The sequence below is a fragment of the Neomonachus schauinslandi genome, chromosome 4, assembly GCF_002201575.2.
Source record: "Neomonachus schauinslandi chromosome 4, ASM220157v2, whole genome shotgun sequence".
Lineage (NCBI taxonomy): Eukaryota > Metazoa > Chordata > Mammalia > Carnivora > Phocidae > Neomonachus > Neomonachus schauinslandi.
Genome location: NC_058406.1, coordinates 85,421,136 through 85,436,765, shown reverse-complemented (window position 1 = coordinate 85,436,765; position 15,630 = coordinate 85,421,136). Strand labels below are relative to the sequence as shown.

Genomic DNA, 15,630 nt, shown 5'->3' with positions numbered 1-15,630 from the left:
ATATATATATATATATATATATATATATATATATATATATATATATACATGTATGCACACATATATGTATCATCTCTGGAATTTTTCTTGTTTTTTTTGGAAGATTTCATTTATTTATTTGAGAAAGAGACAGAGATAGTGAGAGAGAGCAGGAGTTGGGAGGAGAGGGAGAGGTAGAAGCAGGTTCCCCGCTGAGCAGGGAGCCCGATGTAGCACTCGATCCCAGGACCCTGGGATCATGACCTGAGCTGAAGGCAGACACTTAACTGACTGAGCCACCCAGGCGCCCCTGAAATTTTTCTTGTTAAAACATTTAAGTATCAATTCAAATTTGGCTCTGGAATAAGTGTCTTCCAAAGATTTTTAGGAAAGACAGTGTTTAAAGGAAAGGTGTTTAATTGGGATGGGAAAGTTGTGAACTTGCTGGAAAAAGGGGTAATGGCAAAATGACAAAGGTAAATCAAATTGTAGATGACAAGATACATGTGAAGAGAAACAACCAGGGGAAAAAATGTGTACTGCTTATATGTAGAAAAACAATTTGACATCATTGGTTGTTTTGAATGGTGTATGGTCTTAGAAGCAACAAGTAGATGTAGAGAAAAAGAATTAAATTTTAAATTGAGAGTTAAAGTTCTGAGTTCCATTATAGTTCTCATACTAACCAGACTGGTAAACTGAGGCAGATTGTCTCATTTCTCTGAGACTTACTTTAAATATGTAAAATGAGGACATTGTTCTAAAAAATCACTCAGGTGTTTTTCAGCTATACCTTTTATTTTATCCTTTATTTTACTTACATCTGTTATTTTATCTAATCTAGGTTTAGAGAAAATTTATATAAAAGTTAATGGAAACTTTTTTCTAATGATAAGAGTTGTCCCTATTTTCAGACTCGGTGAAAAATCATTAAATCTTTATGAATTTTAATATCTATTATTTATTTTGTTTTTCTGAGTATGTATTATAATTGACTATCTCAAAAGAGGTAAGGAAATTGAAACTTTTTTCTTTTTACACATAACAACTTTAATTGTTAACTTAAAGGTGAAATAGAAAGTTAGTACCCTAACTGGGATTAAAATTCTCCATTGTTCAGACAGATGTGTTCCTTAGACCTTAAGCAACGTAATCCAATGAACCAAATGGCATAGACGAATTCCTCTTTTACACATCTTCTAAAACTTTTTCCTTTCTTCTTTTCTGAAGATTAATTTAGACCTAATAGTTTTAGGACCTAATAGTTTAGGACTTAGTAACTTATAGTGTCACTTGTTTTAAAAAAATTGCCACTTATTGTAAGGATATACCTAATATTTAAGTCATCTAATTTATTTCTTACTTGCTTCTCTATTTTCTAATTGTGAATGTATTGAAAACAAAAGTGTGACAGAAATAATATCTAGTCCATATGTTCTCTCCTGAAACAAAAATTTCTGCCTGGAAAAATCCTAAAAACTGTTACTGATTTTTTGACTTACATAGCAGTGTTCTTTAAACTAAATTTGGCAACTGTGTAATTACCCTTCTCTCTAGGGAGAAAGTAATGAAGACAATAGTCAATAGGAAGTTCAATGGTCATTTTCAGCTTTTAAGCCTCTATTATTGCCCAGTTGCATTCAGTACAGAGAGAATCCACAAACATCCCACTTTATAGCCAGAATGTTGAAAACCTCATGCTTTTGTCTTAAAGGAAACTTCTAGACCTGTTAGAATTTTTGGTTTAGGCGAAATACCAGATGGAATCACTTTTCTAGGATTAGATCTCGTATATTCATAATTACCTGATATTTTCTGGACCTTAACATACCTTGCTAAACACACACTGAGGCATGTTCACTTAGTAAAAGTCCATTTAGTAAATGCTTATTAAATATCATGGATGGTTATTAAGGATCAAAAATGTATGAGGCTCTGGAGGTCCAGAGGCTAATTAGGCATAAGTTTTTATTTCTACCATTTAGTAAAAGAAAAATCTATGCTCTACTAAATTCTACTATAGCAGAATGGCATGTTGTTACAATAATAAATGTTTAGAGGGAGCACACAGGACAGAGGGGTTAATTTTGAGTCGGAGGTAGGGTGGAGATTGAGGTCATGGGAAATTTCATAGCAGAATTATGAACTGAGTCTTGAGAGAAGAGTAGAGGTAAACAGAGGTAGAAAGAGAAGATAAAGGATTTGCAGGTGTGTGTATGACAATGGCAACCAATGCAAGAATTGCAAATGGAGGGGCACTTGGGTGGCTCAGTCAGTTAAGTGTCTCCGTTCAGTTCAGATCATGATCTCAGGGTCCTGGGATTGAGCCCCATGTGGGGCTTCCTGCTCAGTGAGGAGTCTGCTTCTCCCTCTGCCCCTCTCTCTCAAATAAATAAATAAAATCTAAAAAAAAGTTACAAATGGAAATATAGGTAATTCAGTTTTTCTAGTACTCAATCTCAGGGTGTTGGGTGGGGGTTAAAGGGAGATGTGAGACCAAAGATAAGACTGCCAAAGTGAACAAACAAGGGCTAGATCATGGTCAGAAGGGGAGGGGAATTGGCAGCTTACATTCATTATTAGCAATTTGGAACCATTGAGGTGCTTTAAAGTCAAAATTGATGTCATCAATTTTGTTTTTTACAGAGATCATTTGGCAGCAGAATGTGGAAGTATATGTGCCAATCTTACTAGCTCTGTTCACATACCCGACCAGACATGTCCTTTCCTCAAACTCTGCAAGTCACATCCATTCTCTAACTCCTAATTAAGATACTAACTCCCCTCTCAAACCTTCTTCAATTAACTTCTTGCCTCACTCCCACCAACACCAGAACCACCACCACCACCACTATCATCATCATCATCATCATCATCATCATCATCAAGTCTTTCTTCTCTGAACACCCATCCTACTCCATTTGTACCAAAATTAATGCAAATGTTCTACCTTCAGTTTTATTGTTAAAATAAAAATCTTGAAATACTCCGTGTTACTCTGAACAGAGTAATGCTCAGTTAATGCTATTGAAAAATTGAATGGTTATTCCTTAGAAATTTAATTTTTTTATATAATTTTCTTGGAATTAAAAGACAGTAAGTTTGTTCATGAAGCTTAGTTTTAGAAGTCTAGATTTCACTAAGAATGGTATGAAATATTTCCATAGTCAAAATATCTGCTCTCTTTAATTAAAGAAGCCCCAATTTTCAGTATTACTGGTCTGTTGTGATAATGAGCATTCTCTATGTACATGTAAAGGATAATAGTGGTTTGCTTATTCTTTATCTGAAAAGAGATTGTAATATAGAACACAAGTTGAGCTAGAGGGCACTTATCTAAAGCACATGATACAAAATGCATGATATAATATTCTTTGGTTTGAATTAGTAAATTAAGGGTAAAGACATTTTATTTGGTAGTCAAAAGTTCTTGTATTCCAAAGTTAAAATGATAATTATTTAAATTATTTAAATACTTATTCTTTGTTCAAATGGCATAGGATATATGTTGTTATAAAGAAAATGGTTATTTCCCCCATAAGATAAAGAAAATTTAATGGACACATTTGAGAAAAATTTCCTAGAGCAACTTAAAGGCAATAATAGCAGAAAATGAGAGGTTATGGGCGACAAAGGTTAGAATAGGGAGAAGGAAGTTTCACAACATGATTCACATTTCTCAAAACAATTTTCCCTAAATTATTTTTATATAGCCATATTTTAGATTCATTAAACAAATCATTCAACTCCTGTTTCATTACTTTTATTTTTCAGGGTGAAGATGGTTTTCCAGGATTCAAAGGTGACATGGGTCTTAAAGGAGATAGAGTAAGTAAGAAGAAAATTCATACCAGAACATACACTTATGTGTGTGTGTGTATGTGTGCACGTGTGTGTGTATATTCTTATAATTAAATATAGCAAGCACAGGATAAATAAAAATGTTCATACTGTGTGAGATTTTGCTGCTTTGGTTTTTATATGAAGATTAGACATACTAATTTTTGTGGACGTAATATAGTCTTTCAGATTTTATATTAAATTTCCATGTGTCTTATAGCCTATGTGTGTGTGTGTATACAAAGTTGAGTAGTACCGTTTATGGATATTTTCTAAATTGGTGATCAAATTGCTTAAAAGAAGTAGATTGATAGATTTCTTATAAATTTTGTAGGGAGCTGTGTTGCTTGGAAACCATATATTTGCAACTTTCTTGAACTTCCATTATTAGTGATCTTGAATTTTTGAGTGTAAAGATGGTATACTTTTTTTTCTGGTAATGAGTGTCTAGAAAACAAACAAAAATCTGAGTTACCCAAAGTAAGCTAAGCTAAGTGTTTTATTGGGAAGATTTATTTTATATCTAACTCAATAATACCTAATATCAAAGAAGCATACTGCCGGATATTTTTGTTTCCCTAAAAAATACGTGATGCCTGTTTCCAAAATGGGGGCAGTAACTTACACATTTCAAGGTGAAAACCAAAGTCTAAAACGAAGACATTTTTCTTGTGTTCCAAACAGTGATTTCCAAAATTGCTATTGTCAGAAAAGAAAATTACTTTTTCCTACTAACCTGCTAGGTTCTTAGGCTGGGGCCCTGTAAAATTAGATTGACAAGAGACAGATTAACAAGAGAAAAACAAACAAGTTTTCTAGCATGTGCCTCACGTTTACACACGGGAACACTCCATGATAATTAACTCAAAGGGGTGGTTAGAATTTGAGTTCATATGGCATTTTAGCAAAGGAAAAAGAGACATGACAAGGAAAAGAACTTTGAGTTTCTAGGGCTGCAAATTGTGGGAAGGCAGGTACATGGAAAAGTAATGGTAGATAAAAGCTAGTTAATAAAGTTCGTTGTATAGACTCCTCTGGTGTCTGCTGTTGGCTCCAGACCAACAAGTCTAGCAGTCTCCAGTGATTAACTTTTGTCCTTTCTTGTAGAAAGGGGAGGAAAGGCACCTTTGCAAATCTGTATCTTGCTTTTAGCACCTTCTCTTGCTTCTGCTTCTTCTCACTTGCCTTCAACTCAAAATAATCTTCACACCCACATGGCATATTTTGGGGTTGAATATTCTGCCACCCTCCACAATCTAACCTTGATTTTTACTTTTTTCTTTAGCAACAGAGATATATTAAAATTACTTTAACATGAAACATGGTAACATCGGACTTTTGTAGGTTTTCAAATGTCAGACTATATTCAGTTGTTTATTTACTAATGGAAAGATTGATAAAATCAAAGATCTTCAAACCTCTTTGTCCTAAATAAAACATGCGTAAACAAATGAGGAGTTGAAGAATACGACTTTTTGATAGACTATACTCTCTGTTATTCAATCTCTAATATATTTAAATTACAAGAATGTTATTACTCTATTTCAGGGAGAAGTTGGTCAAGTGGGTCCAAGAGGAGAAGATGGCCCTGAAGGACCCAAAGGTCGAGCAGGTCCAACTGGAGACCCTGGTCCTTCTGGTCAAGCAGGAGAAAAGGTCAGTGAACAACTTTAAATTCCCAGGTGCTCTTGCAGATGATGTTTCATTGTCATTTAAAAATATTTTTAGTCATCCATGTCAGAAATCTGGAGGATTCTATTACTTTTCAAGCATATCCATATACTGTTAGGAGTATAACCATTCGATGGCTCCATTTATCCTTTTTCACTCTCCCTTGTTGCCCGTCCCCTCTGTTCTCCTTGGCTATGCAGAATCAGCAGCTCTTCAAGCTCTTGCACATTAGAGGTTGAAAATTTGAGTGAGAGTAACAAAGGATCAAAGAATCAATGAAAGATGGTCTACTTACTGTTTTGGAAGAAGTGGAATCATCTTTACTCCTCGAGCCAAAATGTACACTTTCTGTTTTTTTCACATAAACATGCATTTTCACAGAGCAAGTGTTTTTAAAAAAATCCTGATGTCCAAGCCCAACTTCAAGAGATTTTAATTTTAGTCTGGGGTTAACCCAAACATCGCCATGTTTTAAAACATCCCAGGTAATTCTAATACTCATTGGTTTCAGAGCCATTGTGCTATATGTAATATGTCAAAAAATATTTTCAACCATTACATTTACATTTACATGTAATATTACACAACATTGAAATTATGCCTTCATTGAGTATTTAGTGATGTGATGAACACTTTATAAATGTAGCTACAAAGTTAAATTAAAAAGGAACAAGAAATGTCTGTGACAGGTGTTATCCTATTACACTAAAGGATAATATAAATAATAATTATTTCTTGGTGGTATAATTCAGATGATTTCCTTCCTTTTAATATGTATATCTACTTTCCAAATTTTCCATATTGAGCACGCCATTATTCTATAAAGTATGGAAATTCCATGCTACTTAATAAAATTTTAACCTCCCTTCTTGCCATCCTGTCTCAGAAGAAAAATGTATGAGGATCATACAGGCACTGTGACTAGATAAGTAAGAAAAAATTTCCCCATGTCATTAGGAATCCTGACTAGTGGTTCTTCTACAGTTTCACCCTCCCAGCTGCCAATTATGAACTGATGAATAATGTCATTGTGTTTAGGCAGGAGAAGGAAAGAATGGGAGAAAACAAGGGCTTACAAGGCCTTCCACTTCAAGTACTCACTTGTCAATAGTTTTAGACTATTCTGGACCTTCCTCTCATCCTTGCTCCACTTGATTTGTATAAATGATCCCACCACCTCTTCAGAGGTATCAGGACTTTATCCCACAGTTCTTCATTTTTAATATTTCTTTTTTTTCCATTATTATTTTCCCTTTATTGAAGTTCCTTATCCCCATATTGAAAATGCAAACAAATTTTCTGTCTGGATTTATTTTGAAATAACTCTAAAGTGAATAAGAGTTTAAATGGTAATACAGTAATTAACATAGAATGCAAAGACTTTATGATCATAATTAGAGAATTTCATTAACCTTGAAATCAGTGGCATAAAACAGATATGATAACTTAATATATCCAAAGGGACATCATTATAAGCACTCTTCTTAGGGCTTGTTTGCATATTTTCCATCTGAAGGCTGCTTCCCTATGCAGCGTTGATCAACTCTAGTTCAATCTCTAATAACAAGGTCATAAACTATATTCCTGTTTTCTTGCTTTCATTCATCTAGTAAAATATTTATTGTTTATAGTGTTACTGCTCAACTTTTACCGTTGTATGTAGTAATTTGGATTTGTTTTTGTTTCTGTTCTTATTTTGTTTAAATGTACATGGAAAGTAATGATACTATGTGCTTCCTAATGTTTAAGAGTTTTGTAAATAATATTTTATATATGAAGTGTGTTTTTGTAAAATCTTAAGGAAAATACGTCAAAGTAAAATTCCACAAACATATTTGATTCACTTCATGCAACTTAATTTAATTTTCTCTCTACTTGTATTTTTAAATTAATGCTTTGTTCCAGGGGCAACTTTCTCAGTATAGTGTTTTAACCTTCTTGGTATTTCTTACACATCTTTGGAATTTGGTAAAGGTAATTTACCATTTGTTTTAGCACTTTAAGAATGAAAGGTAATCTCATTGCACTAGAAGAAAATTGTGGCGCATTTAAGTCTTAACCCGCAGGAATTAACACTCCACAAAATCATCACTATTTAGCTGTAGTTTGCAACATTTGATATATCTGATAACCCAGATTTATCCAGATGTTTGAATAAAAGAAGAAACGTTGCTCAAAAATTAGGTCAGAATTTCTTGTATAGTTATTTGAACTACAGTGAGAAATAGTTAAATAACTCATGATTGCTTGCTTTATATTTACTGTGAGAAATGAAATAGTTTTATCAAAAAGATTCACTTTAGTTGAGACAATAAAAACTAAATGTAGTTCTAACTACATCAACTAACTTTAAATAGTTTTAATGTTGAAAAAGCTTAGGCATTTTCTTTGTTCATGCTTAAGAGTTCAGAAAGAGTCCTAGAATTCTCTTTAGCTCAGGGTTCTGTGTCCTCAAAGAAGGCACTGTCACTTAAAAGGTAAGTTAGCAAACATTATAGAATTAGAAATATGTCCAAAAAAATTTTCCCTATTCAAATGAGGAAATATAATGTAAGTAAAGTATGGTGAAAACTTGCAAATCTTCCTTTTGAGTGTTCAGATATGTATTTCTAACTTTTAGAAAAATGACTGAACTCATCGTTGATACTTAATTCAACTTAGAATTTTTATTTGTTATTATTTTTTTTAACTTTAGGGGAAACTTGGTGTTCCAGGATTACCAGGATATCCAGGAAGACAAGGTCCAAAGGTAAAACAGTTAGGTTGATTTTTTCTTGATTTTGTAGAAATTAATCACAGATAATTACCTTTCAGTTTGTAACATCGAGATGATAAATCCTTAAAATATAATTTCACAGGGGAAAGACATGGGGTATGTTCGTGCCTGGTGTGCAGGGAGCTCAGAGAGCCTAGGTGATTATGGATTGGAGTATTTTAGCAGACAGCGTCATGAAAGGAAGGCATAGTCAGCTACTTCCTTGTTACTGGAATAAGGACTATTCCAGGGTGACATACTAGTATATCTAGAAGTTATAATGGGGATGATAGGTGATGGAGAATAGCTTTTGATTTCATTTCTAGTACCCTAAGGGTTGGAATTGCCACTTGCTTTAAAAAAAAAAAAAAGAATTACAATACATCTTTCATCATCTTTATTTTCCCTCATTTCCATGGCATTTGTTTCCTAGGGCTACTGTAACAAATCTCCACAGACTTGGTGACTTAAAACAATGGGGATTTACTCTTTTACAGTCCTTGAGACCAGAAGCCTAAAATCAAGGTGTCAGCAGGGCTCCCAGTCCCTCCAAAAGCTCTAGGGGAGAGTCTATCCTTGCCTTTTCTAGCTTCTGGTAGCCCAGGGCAGTCCTTGGCTTGTGTCTGCATAACTGCAATCTCTGCTGCCTTCACATAGCCTTTTTTTTTTTTTCTATGTCTTCTCTTCTGTCTCTTTTTTTTTTAAGATTTTATTTATTTATTTGACAGAGATAGAGAGAGACAGCACAAGTAGGCAGAGAGGCAGGCAGAGGGAGAGGGAGAAGCAGGCTCTCTGCTGAACAGGGAGTCCGATGCGGGACTGGATCACAGGACCCGGGGATCATGACCTGAGCTGAAGGCAGCCACTTAACAAACTGAGCCACCCAGGCGCCCTTCTCTTCTGTCTCTTATAAAGACACTTGTCTTTGCACTTAGGGACCACCTGGATAATCCAGGATGATCTCATTTCGAGATCCTTCACTTAATTTACACCTATGAAGACCTCTTTTTCCAAATAAGGCAACATTCACGTTCCAGAGATTTGAATATTGGATATATTGATTTAAGGCCACCATTCAATCCACTACAGAACTCGAGTGCTACTTTTAACTCTTTGAAATATACATATTTTAAGCATAAAAATGGATGGTTTTAAAAATATGTTTACTTTGGTGTACTACTTTTCCTCAAGCTAAACATAAAACTTTGTCAAGTCTGTACTTCATGCATTGACTACTTAATTACAGTGGTTAAATAAATTAATATATACATTTTTGTTATTACTATTAAGATGGGTATACAACCCATGAGATTATCTATCTATCTATCTATCTATCTATCTATCTATCTATCTATCTATCATCTATCATCTCTTTTTCATCTATCTCTCTCTGACCCATTCAGGCTTGACAGGTATAGTACATGAGGATAGATCCTAGTTATATAATAATCCCCAAACATGTATTTATTAATAAGTTTCACAGATAATCACTGGGAAACCAGAATGTCCTTTCTCTTGACAAATGTGAACTACATACACTTGTGTTTGCTCATTGTCATGTGATGACACTATATTAGGCTTGCCACGTGGCTTTGTTTTATAACTTTTCATTGGGTTTCTAGAAAGTACGCATTTCCTTGTATAGTAGGAGGTAAACATAATGCTTTGAGACCTTCTAAAATGAGATTCATTTCATTTGTGATTTAAGAATAACATGAGCTTTTGATTTGGATTTCCCTGATGCTGAGCGATGTTGAGCACTTTTTCATGTGTCTGTTGGCCATTTGGATGTCTTCTTTGGAAAAATGTCTGTTCATGTCTTCTGCCCATTTCTTGATTGGATCATTTGTTCTTTGGGTGTTGAGTTTCATAAGTTCTTTATAGATTTTGGATACTAGCCCTTTATCTGATATGTCATTTGCAAATATCTTCTCCCATTCTGTCGGTTCTCTTTTGGTTTTGTTGACTGATGGAACACTACATCAAAAAAAAAAAGCAGTTGGTGTAAAAAAAAAAGAATAACATGAGCATCATTTAAAGGTTTCTAGCTACATTTAGAACACTGATTAGTAAAAAAAAAAAGAACACTGATTAGTAAGTTCTACCTTTTAAATATTGTCTCTAATACACTGCCCTGTCTCCTAGCTACCTTCCTTTCAAATGTCAAGCATTTTCGAAAGAATTATGAGTAAAAAAAGACATTCACTGCATAACCCATAACCCACAACCTTAAGCTATCCTTAGATTGCTTGAAGAGTTCTTGATCTAATTACAAATTTGAATTGCAGTTGTGGTGTTTTGATTTAAAAACAGAAAACTGTCCTATTACTTGAATGAACACAATATTCTTTTATTTGACATTCTTATTTTCTTCTGTTTTTTTTTTTTCCTGAGACAATACTCTCTTCAATATTCTTTGAGTTATTTTTATTAACAAAATGCACCAGAATGACTATAGAGAAATGTTTCTTCCTAGAGGAATCAAACATTTTTCTTTACTCTTTAACCAAAATGTCTGAAACTCTGCCTTTTATTTTTTTATATTATCTTTCTTCATAACAACTTTTTTATGATCAAAAATGATTTATGTTTCTTTTTTTAAAACAAAAAATAATGGGCTCATCAAAGATCAAAGATAGATTCACATTTTTTCCCTATGTGGAAGCTAATGAATTTTGAATAGATTTAAATCTATATTGTACTAAAAGTGAAATTTGGCTGCTGATCTCTTTTAAGCAATTTAAGGACTATAATTAAACAATATAATTTATTTAATATCTTTCTAGCAATATATATCACAGTGGGTATTTGAAAGTTGCACCACTGTAAATACTATAAAATGATAGCTACTTCAAAAAGTAAAATCTATTTTAACGTAGGATTCTTTGTATTTAAAACAGCATTCAAATAATTTTGTAACCTTCACAATTGGTGAGTCAATTTCACCATTAATCTTTGACTTTTGGGCATTTTGTTTGCTGTTTGTTCTTTCCATTTAAAAGCATTATAATGCCTTTTCATGAAAATTATATATTTTGGTGGTAACCCCTTATATGAGAAAAGAGGAAGAATATGCCCATATATTATAAACTGTTTAGTTGGTGGATTGGGCATTTTTGTTATTTTCTTATAAGTTGCTTAGAGCAGAAACTATGTAAGAAAAGTTTATTAAAAATTAAATTGATGCATAGAGCAATTTGTTTGAATGGAGTCTCTATAAATATGATTAGTTATCTATTCTACTCAAGACAGAAATGAATATTTGTTCTCAAATAAAATCTGATAGACTAGATTATTTCCATATTGGATTATACTGGCTTGTCAAATTCCTAGAGTAGTCGCATACTAGTGCTCTACCAGATCTAACTAACTGATTGTCCATAGAGAAAGAGCAATGGCTTTGAAATCCCTTTAAAAAATGTAATTCGCAGACATTATTTCCCCATTATGTGAATATTACATGTCCTAACAATTGTCCTCAGGTGAATCACATAGTAATCTCTGTAGACATGAATTAGAATATATTGGGAAATGGATCATAAGAAGAAGGTTAGCAGTGCATACTACGGTTATTATTTTGATCATCAGCTCCCATAAGGCTTCACATATGATTTTCCTGATTTGTGGAGGAAATACAATTGGTATCTGTTGTATATATCACCTGGAGAAATTGTTAAAAATGCAGATTCCTGGATCCTACTGCCAGAGAGATAGATCCTAAAAATATGGAATCACTCTGGATTATTTCAATATGGAGGGGGCCACATATCATTTGGAGAAATATTATTTTAGGGGTAATTCAATCCAAATGAATGGATAAAAAAGCAGGGAATGTATTCAAGTGAAAGAAGGCTTGTTATATCTCCCTTAACATATGGGGAAGTTTGTAAAATCTGAGTGTCTACTACTCTTTGCTAGATACTTTACACATTATTGCATTTAATTTATATAGTGGTCTGAATAAGAAAAGTGAATATTTGGAAGTCCTCCCACACTTCCCAGAGTCTCATAGTTAGTAAGCTGAGGAGAAAGGATCTGAACCTTAATCTGTTCTATTTCATAATGCAATGATGAGGCAAACCAATCACAGTCATGTTCAAAGGAATCTCTGAGCAGATGAAAATCTGGACATAGGCACAAGGTGAAATGGGAGAATTGTATTCCATCTGTAAGATGTAGCTGTTTGGGGGCGCCTGGGTGGCTCAGTCGGTTAAGCGACTGCCTTCGGCTCAGGTCATGATCCTGGAGTCCCGGGATCGAGTCCCGCATCGGGCTCCCTGCTCAGCAGGGAGTCTGCTTCTCCCTCTGACCCTCCTCCCTCTCGTGCTCTCTGTCTCTCATTCTCTCTCTCGCAAATAAATAAATAAAATCTTAAAAAAAAAAAAAGATGTAGCTGTTTGTGGATAAAATGACATGTTGTTTCACTGTGCTTATTACATCTCTAAATAACCAGTATTTATTGTTATCTATTATTATCATTTTTATACCCTGCCTTCCTTTATCCTAACCTCCCACAAATTCAAAGTGCCTGTAAGATGTGCGTAAGTGCCCTCATTTTGTAGGAGAAAAGACTATGCTCAAAGAGGATAAGTAATGTACCCAACTTACTTAGGTAAATGTATGATAAATGTAAGTCTTGGGTTTATGTCTTTGGAATTTCAAAAACAGGATTTTAATGCTGGACTTTCTGACTTAGACTCTCAGCTAGATCTAACCACATTCAAACATCAAACAGGAAAGTAGGAAGATTTTTAGTCTTTATGATTTTATTTAGTTCTAAAGGTATAAAAATAAACTAAAAAGTGGTAAGTATACAAATGTAATAATGTTAATTCAGGAAAACTGTTTTATAAAATTCCTATTTTAACATTTAATTATTCATGCTCATGAATATAGAGTTGTAAGTCAAAATTATTGCATATAAAATGTCCTTTTGCTATTTTCTAATGTGACAAATGATAATATTTAATTATTTTAAAGTTAAAAACTAAAATCTATTCTATCAATTCATGCTTTCAATGCTTCCAGGATTTCAGATGTCCCTGTAAGTTCATTTTCAAATAGATGCATAGAGGTTGTATGGTATCTTAAAATTCTATTTCTGATTTAAGTATTACCAGCTTGTGAGACTGTTTGTTCCAAAAGGCTTACAGCCTATGGCTAAAAATGTTAGTTACCACGCTCATTGTTTCTTATTTTTATTTCTGTAGGGTTCCACTGGATTTCCTGGGTTTCCAGGCGCCAATGGAGAGAAAGGTGCACGGGTATGATATATAAGTGTATTGCCCTGGACTATGGAATATAAATGTTCTCGCATGAGTACCTATCTCTCAGCACTCCACTCACAGTGGACTGTAATTTGCTGCATACTGAAACTATTTGAACTGTCTTTGGCAGGGTGTCGCTGGCAAACCAGGCCCTCGGGGTCAGCGTGGTCCAACGGTGGGTGCCTCGATTTAAAATCATGATTCTTATTTTTTAGTCTGGATTTAATTTTCCAAGATAATTGTCTTCAGAAATAAAACTGATCCTATGCTTTTGGATGTGCTTGGCACAGGATCAGTTTTCATCTTTTGCTCTCCTGTGCAGGGTCCTCGAGGTTCGAGAGGCGCGAGAGGCCCCACTGGGAAACCCGGCCCGAAGGTATTATGAGTACTCGTTCCATTCCATTTGGGTTTGCTCTCAGTTCCTCTTCCAGAGGATGAAAGCTAGGAGAAGGAATCAAAACTGATTTTTTTTTTTTCTTTTCTTTCTTTCGTTGTTGTTGTTAGGGCACTTCAGGTGGTGATGGCCCTCCAGGCCCTCCTGGTGAAAGAGTAAGTATTACACAGTTACATTATATAAAATAAATATTAATATTTTGCAAGTGTTTATATTTCTGGGAAAAGGTACATGTGTCTGCAGTGATTTGCAAAATCTAGTCAGAGTTTAAAAATCCCTATATTTTCCATTGACTTCTTTTTAAGAAAAGCAGAATCAGTTATGTACTACTAATTTTGTTATAGAAATGAGAGTAATATCGTGCATAATTGCCCTATGATGTCACTCTTAAACTCAAGCCAAAACAATTTTTTTTAAAATATCTGTATAACACCTGTGCCTTCTCCTTCACTCCCCTTGTTTTCCCTATTGATATTCATTTTGTCCATGGCGCTGGAAGCAGCATTATGCTGGTAAAATGCAAGCTCCCAGTAGCCATTAAGTCACAATCGATTCACATTCAAATCAAGATAAAACATCTAGTCCAGTAAATAGAAAAACTAGTAAATTGATTTTCAATTGATATAAAATAAAGCTAAATAAAGCTAAAGTAAGCATGCCCTTTATTTGTTTTCTTCTGGCAAAATACAGCATTTTTGTAGCCAGAGTTTTTGAAAGCTATCTTCTAGAAAGAATTTTAAGAATTAATTTTGTATTACTGTTAAAGAAATTAGATTCACTTCTTAATGTTGTATAGCAGCGTTCAGGATTATGCAGTCATAGTAATATATTTTTTGTATATTATTGTTTGAAATTTATAATAGGTGTTCCACAAAAAGAAAAACAGAAACACCTTGTGATGTTTATACAAAGAAAACTGAGAATAAGTAATTTTGGGGGGGGGACATTTCTATTTGTGACAGAAGTGTCAGTAGATAAGACACAAGAGTAAACATTTAATTATGGTTGTTTCAAGGCTTTGGTTCATATTTAATTGAATTAAACATCTACTAAATGTTTCTCACTGTTGGCGAACTATTCCCAAATTGAGTCCATTCTGTACATTTTGAGTTCATAAATAATATATACATTTGAAAAATTTTATGGTCAAAGTCATCTTAATAAGAAAATGTAGTTTAGTTAAAATAGCTAAACCATTAAATGGAGTAGAACCATTTCACAAATTATAGCAAAACCAGGAGTTTTGTCTTTAAAGTACAAATTATTTTGTGCTCATATTTTGCTTATGCATTCCAAAATATCATGTATTTACAATTTTGGAACATAACACTGTGGCCCAACAGCATGATTACCTGTAATTGTAAAAATACTTTGAGGTAAGAAAAGTATATTTCGAGGATCAAAGTAAAGATTATTATAAAAAAAATTAAGGGGCACCTGGGTGGCTCAGTCCTTAAGCGTCTGCCTTCGGCTCAGGTCATGATCCCAGGGTCCTGGGATCTAGCCCCGCACCGGGCTCCCTGCTCGGCAGGAAGTCTGCTTCTCCCTCTCCAACTCCCCCTGCTTGTGTTCCCTCTCTCGCTGTGTCTCTCTCTGTCAAATAAATAAATAAAATCTTAAAAAAAAAAATTAAAGTAAGCTGGTAACCATTTTCAAATAGCATTCATACATTTTAAATATACAGAACATATTTCCTGTGTTCTGTGTAGTTGATGAAACCTTTT

The 15,630-nt window shown here is 33.9% G+C and overlaps 1 protein-coding gene across 1 annotated transcript in view; it reads left to right on the top strand.

Annotated features, from left to right (window-relative positions):
• COL11A1 (collagen type XI alpha 1 chain) overlaps positions 1 to 15,630 on the top strand; it is a 206,989-nt gene that overhangs the window by 106,829 nt on the left and 84,530 nt on the right. Inside the window, exons 30-36 of the mRNA XM_021690257.1 lie at positions 3,754 to 3,807; positions 5,368 to 5,475; positions 8,186 to 8,239; positions 13,456 to 13,509; positions 13,643 to 13,687; positions 13,835 to 13,888; positions 14,017 to 14,061. Coding sequence (XP_021545932.1) covers positions 3,754 to 3,807; positions 5,368 to 5,475; positions 8,186 to 8,239; positions 13,456 to 13,509; positions 13,643 to 13,687; positions 13,835 to 13,888; positions 14,017 to 14,061 — 414 coding nt within the window. The remainder of the gene's footprint in view (positions 1 to 3,753; positions 3,808 to 5,367; positions 5,476 to 8,185; positions 8,240 to 13,455; positions 13,510 to 13,642; positions 13,688 to 13,834; positions 13,889 to 14,016; positions 14,062 to 15,630) is intronic.